The sequence below is a fragment of the Ceraceosorus guamensis genome, assembly GCF_003144195.1.
Source record: "Ceraceosorus guamensis strain MCA 4658 unplaced genomic scaffold IE81scaffold_58, whole genome shotgun sequence".
Taxonomy (NCBI): domain Eukaryota; kingdom Fungi; phylum Basidiomycota; class Exobasidiomycetes; order Ceraceosorales; family Ceraceosoraceae; genus Ceraceosorus; species Ceraceosorus guamensis.
In genome coordinates, this window is record NW_020290053.1 from 1 (window position 1) to 9,054 (window position 9,054).

Below are 9,054 nucleotides of genomic sequence, written 5' to 3' on the forward strand. Positions count from 1 at the left end.
AAAAAAAAAAAGCCCGCATCAGCATGCGCAGAAATACGAACAAAGTGCATCGTCTTCATCCACTCACATCGTGGATGTTACGGTCGAGGTGGTTGTGGCTACGGTGACGGTGATGGGTGGAGGGGTCGAAGTCGCAGTGATGGTGGCTGTGGTGGTTGATGCCAATACCGCAGGCCTGTAATTGCCTAGGTACGCCCTACAAAATTTGACCAGCAGCGGCTTGCCTCGAATGAGGTTGCCGCACGTCTTGCGCTGCTGTTGGCGCGAAGGCACGACAAGGGGAGATGCTTCACCCGTGCGTGCCAAGCACAGCAGCGTCACGATGATGCTCAAGAGGGTAGAGATATAGAGCTTCATGATGCGTCGACGAGATTGAGGTTGGAATCGAGATCTGAGCTATTCATTCGGCTACATCCTCGCTGGGCTCTTTATACGGCATCGAGTCCTCCGCTGCGTGCGCCGACTACGACCAAGCAAGCTGGCCATTCGGCCCTCATCTTCAAGACCCACTTCCGTGATCACTCGAGTCGTTTTTCATAACGGTCCAGCCTCGATCCCGCGTTCGTCGTGGCTTGCAAATAGAGGTGGTGGAGACCAGACAGATTTTGTCCCTCGCGGATCTCTCGGCCAATTGTTCCCCGAGTGGCTTGCGAGAGCGGGAACGACGACGCGCACGAGACCCGCGATTGTGCCGCACGGTGCTGCAGCTCGCACAGCAGCAGCAGCAGCAGCAGGGCGGACGCGAGCGGAAGCACTCAGACCGAGGCATGCAGCTTTCTCGATCCCGTTTCCGCTCCCGATCTAGAAGACTCACGTTTGGCCAATCGATTCAGGTGCCAAGTCCCAACACGCCACGCTCTATCCAGGGGTGCGCCAATCTTCCCCACAGCACCCTGCCAGCGATCACACGCGGCGAAGCACGCACTCTCGAGAAAGACCTCCGCTCGACCCTTGCGAGCGAATCAAGCTCCGCCGAGATCTGTGACCAAGGTCCACATCGCGTTGAACCCTCTCGTTCTGCCGCAAAAACACTCGCTTGATTGAGCCACTGCTGAAGCCATGACTAGATCTTTCTGCTCTTGCCGACAGAGGCTTCAAAAAGTATGGCAAGAAAGGCGGTATTCACCAAGTCGAAGCTTTCTTACCCTTCACTCGGCTTGCGCTGTGCGACTCAGAGCTGGTGTTTGCACGGGCGCGCTAGACACTGTACACAGCGTCGTCGAATCTCATTCGATTGGCAGTAGCATCGGACTTTCTACATTGAACAGCGAACGACTTGGAAATCTGCCTACAGCCCGCCTCTAGCCGGACGCCGTCTATTCGATCTATCATCCAGGTCCATCTCAAATTGCAGATCCTCGCGACTGCTTCTCCTACTTCCCCGCTCGCTCTCCGTTCCGCTTCCGCTAGAAGAGGAGGTCGTGCTGCCGGCTCTTCCGCCCGGTCTTCCACGTCCCCTCTGCAACGGATTGCCCGCATTTCTAGGCGAATGCCCCACACCCTCCGCCAGGAAGTCGGTGTCTTCACCTCGGGTGCGCGGGGACTGGCTGAATAGACGCAGAGGGCGTGGGCCAGAGGTGCTTGGAATCTCTCGAGCTTCGCTCCGTTGGCGCGTGAGCTGAGGGGCCGTCGGGCGCGTGGATGTACCCGCTTCGCCCTTGCCTCGATAGCTGGCCATCTGAGCCTGGAAGGAAGCAGCACGACGCGTTGGTTCGCGCTCATCCTCCCATGGGTAGCTATGGGACGTGGTGCTGCTGCCGCTGCCCACGCTGCTTGGAGAGCCAATCGGAGAGGCAGGCCGTCGTTGGCGGATGGGGGACCTTGAGCGCTCGGGCGAGACGGGCAGAGAGGCTCGTAGCATCTGCTCTCGCGTCAGGGTGAGCGGCTGAGGGGGTCCGTTGCGCTCTTCTTCGACCAGCATGCGGAGCAGATTCTCAGTACTCGAGCCAGTCGATCGAGCTGCCGGCGGGGAGTGAAGTTTCGGTGGATGCAGCACTATGCGAGGCCGCTTGGATGGGCCTTGCACCACAGGACCATCGCTCAGCTCCCGCACCGTCGTCCAGCCCCGTTGGTCAGCAAAGATTTCTTGAGGGTGCCGCCTATGAGTCTGGGTCAGTGTATTTAACTTGCTTCCAGCGCTCCTTCGCTGTTTCACTCCAGGCATGGGATGTTGAGGGTAGTTCAGCGCCAAAGACTCTTTGTGGATTTTTTGCATCTCCTGCTCGGAGAATTCGGGTATGAGCACGCTAAAGGACTTGCGTGGCTTCTCGAGGACTGCTTTGACCAGCCCTTCTGCTCCTCGTGGGTAGAGCGTGGCAGAATCTTCGATTGAGGGCTGCACACGAGCAACAGCTTCGTGCCCTTCGAGGCCAAGGACGGAGGTGCAAAGCACCGCCATCAGGGGTGGGGTAAAGAACATGCGCATGGCGCGAGCTGGCTGCCTTTCAAGAGGAGTGAGCAGCTATGCTGTTTCAAAACGAAGGACGGAGTGCGCGCGGAACGGCAGCGTTGATCAGCGTAGGAAAGAGGTGCCAGCACCAAAGATAGGGATGGACAGAGAAGCAGCGTTTCGGAGAGCGAATATTTATACTTTCCCAAGAGGCTTATGCCTCTCCGAATTGTGTGGGTGAAAGATAAGGACAGGATGGGCGAGCTGGGCCGCGTCTGGGCACGCGAATGGCGAACGGAGCAAGTCGGAGTCAACGCGGTGAATGGAGCTTACATGTGAAGACTGGCAGGTCGTCAGGATTGCAAGAACGTACATATCAGTCCACGCTCTCTTTGTCATCCTTTAGAACCATCTTGGCTTATTGCCGTAGGTCAGCGGCGGCAAGCTTGCGCCACTGTGCTTCTAGAAGAGAAGTGGCGCCAGACAAATCAGACCTGTGAGGTTGCATTGACGATGCGGGCGGCGCTAAGAAGCCTCGCCATCCAGCACTTTCCTCATTTGCGCCACAAGCTTTCCGCCACTGCACGCCCATTGTTCTCAGATTTCCACGCCGCCGGCACCTGGCGGCACTCAACCGTACCTTGCCCCGAAGCTAGGACCGTTGGCGAGCTTCCAAAGCGCCACTGACTTTATCGCCTACACGTACGTGGACAGCTCGAGAGAACTCATTGCACTGCTATGGACTCGAATGCGTTCGATCTTTGTGCTATCGATGAGATGGTGGTGGCAAAGGATGGCCTATCTGCATCCTGATTGTTGATGATCGCACCCACCCACCACTTCGGCCCTTTGCGACCTTACGCGCCACTACAATGAGCCAACTGAGAAGATGAGGCTCGCACTTCCACAGTCACAGGTCGTAATTTTAGCAGTTCAACATGCACTGACTAGAAGTGGCGACACGCGAGCTTGCGCTCCGTCGCCACTCACACGGTCCGAGCTGGGCTATCGCACCTGAAGCGATGGTCATCCATTGAACACCCATGCGACTGACTGCGGTTGAGGCAATGCTGCAGGGGCGCGAGAAGCTGACAGCTCCAATTCAATCAGAATTGTGTTTGTATAGTATACGTTCCCATCGTGTGCCCAAGCCCAGCCAGTCCTTTGGGAACCTAAATTGCGGACTCACAGCCACAAGACGTACATTTGAATGACTATTTCCGAATCATGGATTTGCTTGACGACTTTTGACTCATGACTTCATATATACAGCGGCTGCATGCTGGCTGCCTCTTTTCATCTGAAAGGAAAAATCAAGAATTACAAGCGGAGATGCGCGCTGGCGCATGATCGATCGTCCGTTGCCGGAGATGCGCGACCGCCGCGCCGCTTCCTCGAGCGGCAAGTCTGGATCCCGAACGGGCAAACCCTGCATGACCCTTGCAAGCTCGGCGGGCGATGTGTATCTGCATGGGCCATCAGCAGCAGTTGCCGCGAGATCGGAGAGCCGCCCGATGGTCCGGCCAGCGCTGACCCGCAACGAATTAATTCAAATTGTGATGCACGACTGAATTTCAAATCTAGCGGGGTCGCGGCGGCCAGCAGGGGTTGCGCCGGCATGCCGCCGGGACGAGAAGCTATCCCTGATGACGATGTGCTTTGCCTCCGCGCAATGACTTTGTCCCGCTTGCTCAGGCAACGTCGGAACATCCATCCGATTCGGATATCGGCCATCGATGCTTGCTTGATCACCATGCAGCCTCGCAAGAGTCACGCAAGCACCAGCAGAGCTTTCTTGCGCTAAGCCAAAGCAAAGATCGCCCTGTTCGGCTCATGCATGCAGGAACCCGACCCCAATTAAACGCGACCCACGACCGTGTGCCGCCGGGCGCCTTATGCGTGCGCTTGCATCGGAGATGTGACGACGACCCGCTTGGTCAAGCGGACGTCTTGTGCTTTGCCCCCGACTTTCGTGCGTGCGCATCACCACGATCAACGATGTTGTGAAGGGAGCGGCTGCACACGCCGGACCCCATGAGCATGGCATAGTCAGCATGGCAAGTAGACTCGCACCCAAAAGTATAAGAACAGCGAGTCGGGGGATGATGAGGGTGACTAGCTCCTCACATTCCCCCTCCTGCTCCATCGACTCCAAGTCAGCGACCTGCTCTTCCTCTGCAACTCTCATCCATCTCTAAGCTCCACTACTCAACATCAGCATGTTCGCCGCATCCCTCATCGTCCTCGCCCTAGCGGGCTCCACCCTTGCGGCGCCCGCCGCAACGCCTGCCAAAGGATTTGCGCCACCATCAGCGTGCAAGTCCATCGGCAAGGCGGTGCTCGGCTACGACCCCACAGACATTCCCATCTACTCTAGTGCCGCGCCCAAACGCTACCTTGGAGAGTACGGCAACATCGACGGAAGCGGTGCTAAGCTCCTACAGCCCGGCAACACGGTACCTCAAGAATTCGAAGTGTATAGCTGCAAGGACACTCCATCGCCAAGCCCTGGCAAGGGAGCCATCTCTGCGCAAGATGGTTTCATCGTGTCCTCCACGACGCCGGGCAATTGTCTCACTGCTTCGGACCAGAAGAAGTTCGGCGCGCACTTCGTTTCCAAACCCTGCGACTTTACTTCAGGCTACATTGCCAACTCGCAGCACTTTCAATTCCTTGCGGATACCTTCTTCAGCTACAAGCTCGTCGACTTCTTGGGCGACACCAAAGGCCCCACGCAGAACGCCACCAAGTCATTCTCCACTGGTCAAGCTGGATATCACTACAGGATCGACACGGATGACACGCCTTACGGCAGCGAGACTGTTGCGCTCGACTACCAGCCTGGCTCCTACATCTCGACCGCCGACACCATCATTGCAAGCTTCAATTACAAGGCACCTGCAGCTACTTTCCCCGAATGCCGCCTGCGCAAGAATGGCGCTCTTGCGTGAGTCCTTTGGCCCTCTGACACCTTCGTTAATGATCCGGCTGACACGATCCCATCCGCCCACAGCCTTGACGGTAAGCCTCTTACGGTGAATCCTACACCGGTGCAGAACGGCACGCAGTCGTACACCGCGTTCCAGTTCTACGAATGCGACTCGGACTACATGGGATACGTCTCCAACCCCAACACTGGCGTATACTACGGTCACTTTAAGATTGCCTCTCACGACTACTGCTACGTTCAGCAGAACGGCCAGAGCGGTCCTGGAAACGGGTTGATGTTCGACATGTACGGCGGATGCACGAATGCCGATTCAGGAGTTCAGACGGCGAGCTTCTTCAAATACGACTCCAAGTCTGGCAAGGTCAACTTTTTGGGCAAAGCGAAGAAGGACAACCCTAGCGAGAATGTTGCGGGCTGGAAGCTGGACGCCAACAAGAACCTCAATCTAGACTTTACCTCCCAGAACGGCAACCTTGTCTTTGTCTGAGCGCGTGTGCTTATGCATCATAGCACGCCTCTATTTTCAGCCATGGACGCTCCCAGATTGCGCTGTCCTTTCCAATGTCACGAGTCTAGTCTTTGTTTCGCAATCGCATGCATTCGCTCCAGGCGTTGCGTCTGAGTTGACGCGAGCCCGAGATCGCGCGTTGAAAGCAGGCGCGCCGTAAGGAGTCTGTTGGGGTGCGTGTGCGTGTGCAGTCCTTCAGAAGCCAACCACAGTGCGAATCGCCTTTGGCACCCCACACGATAGTGATTGTATTGCTTCGACTCGGCGCAACGCAGTCACCGGCGCCCGTCGTCAAATGCCCTTTCGAGGGTCTTGTAGCCTTTGTCTGGAGGCGTCCTGTTTATGTTGTCGGTCGATGTGGTAAGCATCGGCAGAAAGCGGCGCGCCTTCGGCAAAGTTTGGTAGGACACGCGGGCGCCTCTGGCGTCAGATGTTAGACGCCGATCGACCTCGTGCCGGCGGGGTCAGCAACGGAGAGAGATTTAGACACACGCGCCAGGAAGTCTGCGATCGAAGGGGTAGCGATCTCTGTGATCGTGCGTACCGCCTCCTCCAGCAAGTCACGAAGAGTGGCTGGACGGACATGGAAACGCCAAGCGGAGCTCCATGGAAATATCAAATCAAATCCCAGAGCGACCCCACTTTGCTCTCGACAAGCCATAATAAGAATGCAGAGCAAGTCTGTGATTGTGTTTCTCGATTTCTTCACGATCCATGACGAGCAGACCGCTGCTTGATTTCTCGAAAGAGGACCTTGCGCGCCGGTTTGTGCAGCCAGCGGTGTACTTCGTCACCGTGTTCGTCATCGTTTGGCGCAGCGACACGTCCTTTATTGATGGATCGAGTCGTCGCTAGATTGATCATGAGCTCGCTCCAGTACGCCGCCGCTCAATCTAACCGCCAACGCGTCTTCTTGCTTTATCATGTCCCCTCCATACAGCGACTGAAGGAGGACATTTCGGTGTCCCCGAGCGCATTACGAGTCCGAGTGCTTGCCGGTCAACAGTATCGAGTGTCGCAATTGCGGCAATTACGAATTTTGAATGCTTTCGACAGATTATTTCCGCCGGTCACAGCATGTGGCGCGTCAAAGACACAAAAAGATTGAGTGTCATCAGCTCAACGTTGGCAGAGTCACGCCGTCTTTTCTTGAGGGTCACCGTGAAGGTGTCCGAAGCTTGCACAATCGAGCAACTTCAATCAGCTTGGGCGGAATAGTGCCCAGTAGTAGTGATACATCAGATGCTGGCGCCACGTTCGCTCCATATGATTGTCCGTCAATGTCTCAACGCCTCGCAACGGAAGGTCATGAGAGGCGCAGGTCTTTTCCATTGTTTCTTGTGGTCGACCCATACAGATAAAGCTGACCTTTTCCCCCCTCGCTGATATGATCTCGCTAGTCCTCGTACAGCTTTCGATTCTTCCCATTGCTCTCGCTCTCACATCGCATCCCTCCACTGCGTCTTTCCAAGGTCGTCTTTCAGCTCACTTTGGCCTGACCTGCCCGCCATGCTGCGAGTCGTATTCGGCCTACTTTTGGCGCTTATGACTTTCGCCGTGCCCCTCGCGCAAAGCAGCCCTATTCCTTGCACTTTGGCAAGCACGGCGGCTGAACTGCTGCCTGCTGGGGCAAAATCACGAGCGTCTTGGCGTGAGTATCGCGAGCGGTGTGCAGCACAAGGATGAATGCTGACTTTTGAATCGCAACCCTTCGTGCCGACAGAACAAATGCTGTCTCTGCGAATCCAGATGCTCCGCAGCGAACAGAAACGGATGCTATGGTCCGCCTCGCATGGTCAGAGTCGGGTGCTGGACGACCCGGCATGGGTGGTTGTGAGACTTTCCTTCATGCCAGCCTTATCTCGCCGTAGGCCCCAGATCATCACAGTGCCGGGTGTTCCAGATACGAAGCAGCCCGCCACTGTCCCCGATCCGAAGGCCAAGGATCAAAGAAGCGGACAGACGGGCCGCACAGCGCCTGCCAATGACCACGCTGGAGCAAAGAAAGGCTCATACGCTGCAGATGCTACACAACTGCAGCATGTGGGTCCTCCTTCGCTGCAGCATATGGGTCAGTACACGCGGACCGGCAAGAAACCAGACCCTGGCATCGATTGTGGCAAGCTTGAGGGTGCACACCCACTCCGTTGCGGCTGGACAGTGGGGGGAGTGCCTTTCCACTGAAGTGCACTCTAGGCATCCTTCTTGCTCGCGACTGGATGCTATCATCCTCAACCAGCTATCCAGCACACCTCCTACTGGTGTCCACAGCAAGCTTGAGCAACTTCGCTCTCGGGAATCTGGCAGCCAACGCCGCTTCAGCTACCCTGATGCCGTCGCAAGATCCGCTTTGGCTAGGCGTCTTCTTGAATGTCACGCCGCTCAATCACGAATGTAACGATGGACGGAAACCTCTTCTTGCGCTTGTAATCCTAAATCCAACATGCTTGCGTTCTTCCTTGGAGGTCATGTTCTTTTGCGCGTCGTCTGTCATTTTACATCCGCGTATGCGTGCAACGCAAGAGTCTGACCCGATCTGGCTCGTTTGACAGGTAATGACGAGCCAGGAATCGTTGGTCACGTTGCCAGCGTCGGAATCTGCAGCATCTTGATCCACTCTCGCAGTCGCATCGTCTACGGGCGTAGCGTAGCGAGCAAATTGTGAATCATTGATCATGGTCGTGGAAGTCGAGTCTTGAGTCAAGCTTGAAGTCAAGTGCGAGTCAATCGCAAATTCTGAATTATGCAGAATGTGAATCTGAATCCGAGTCTGTGTAGCGAATCAAGAAATTGAGGTTTCAAGATCTCGCTTACTTGGCCTTAATCAAGCACGCACCTTCAAGATTGATTCTAAAGACGTGAAAACCGCGAGTGCGCGCAGTCAGCACGAGTCTCATCCACGCGAACACGGGCTTTCATATCAAGAATTCAATACTTGAATCCGAATCATGAATTTGAGTGTTGAATTAAAGTCAGAGTGGAGAATAATTTTCTAAGTACGCGCAGCTGGGTGTACATGCAGCGCGGTGTACATGCGGCTGGGTGTACATGCGGCGCGGTGTACGGTGTACATGCAGCAGCTGGGTGTACATGCGGCGCGGTGTACGGTGTACATGCGGCTGGGTGTACACGCAGCTGGGTGTACATGCAGCCGGGTGTACATGCGGCGCGGTGTACGGTGTACATGCAGCTGGGTGTACATGCGGC

The 9,054-nt window shown here is 56.0% G+C and overlaps 4 protein-coding genes across 4 annotated transcripts; 2 read left to right on the top strand and 2 right to left on the bottom strand.

Moving 5' to 3' along the window:
• Positions 1 to 36: 36 nt before the first annotated feature.
• On the bottom strand, positions 37 to 527 carry IE81DRAFT_325253 (hypothetical protein). Its single transcript, XM_025514460.1, has one exon. The coding sequence runs from the start codon at positions 355 to 357 to the stop codon at positions 64 to 66; it is 294 nt and encodes a 97-aa protein (XP_025367884.1). The 5' UTR covers positions 358 to 527; the 3' UTR covers positions 37 to 63.
• Positions 528 to 1,288: 761 nt separating this feature from the next.
• IE81DRAFT_331406 (hypothetical protein) lies at positions 1,289 to 2,425 on the bottom strand (the record flags this gene model as incomplete). Its single annotated transcript, XM_025515246.1, has 1 exon — positions 1,289 to 2,425. The coding sequence occupies one exon, from the start codon at positions 2,423 to 2,425 to the stop codon at positions 1,289 to 1,291; it is 1,137 nt and encodes a 378-aa protein (XP_025367885.1).
• A 2,096-nt stretch (positions 2,426 to 4,521) lies between these two features.
• On the top strand, positions 4,522 to 5,540 carry IE81DRAFT_325255 (hypothetical protein). The gene has a single exon (XM_025514461.1). It carries the CDS (start codon positions 4,609 to 4,611, stop codon positions 5,338 to 5,340), a length of 732 nt encoding a protein of 243 aa, XP_025367886.1. The 5' UTR covers positions 4,522 to 4,608; the 3' UTR covers positions 5,341 to 5,540.
• Positions 5,541 to 7,095: 1,555 nt separating this feature from the next.
• Positions 7,096 to 8,512, top strand: IE81DRAFT_342523 (hypothetical protein; the record flags this gene model as incomplete). Its single annotated transcript, XM_025515703.1, has 4 exons — positions 7,096 to 7,498; positions 7,571 to 7,978; positions 8,119 to 8,241; positions 8,400 to 8,512. The coding sequence occupies exons 1-4, from the start codon at positions 7,357 to 7,359 to the stop codon at positions 8,510 to 8,512; spliced, it is 786 nt and encodes a 261-aa protein (XP_025367887.1). The 5' UTR covers positions 7,096 to 7,356.
• Positions 8,513 to 9,054: the final 542 nt, after the last annotated feature.

Coding starts and splice junctions, on each gene's coding strand:
- IE81DRAFT_325255 (XM_025514461.1), top strand. CDS start 4,609: ATGTTCGCCGCATCCCTCATCGTCCTCGCCCTAGCGGGCTCCACCCTT.
- IE81DRAFT_325253 (XM_025514460.1), bottom strand. CDS start 357: ATGAAGCTCTATATCTCTACCCTCTTGAGCATCATCGTGACGCTGCTG.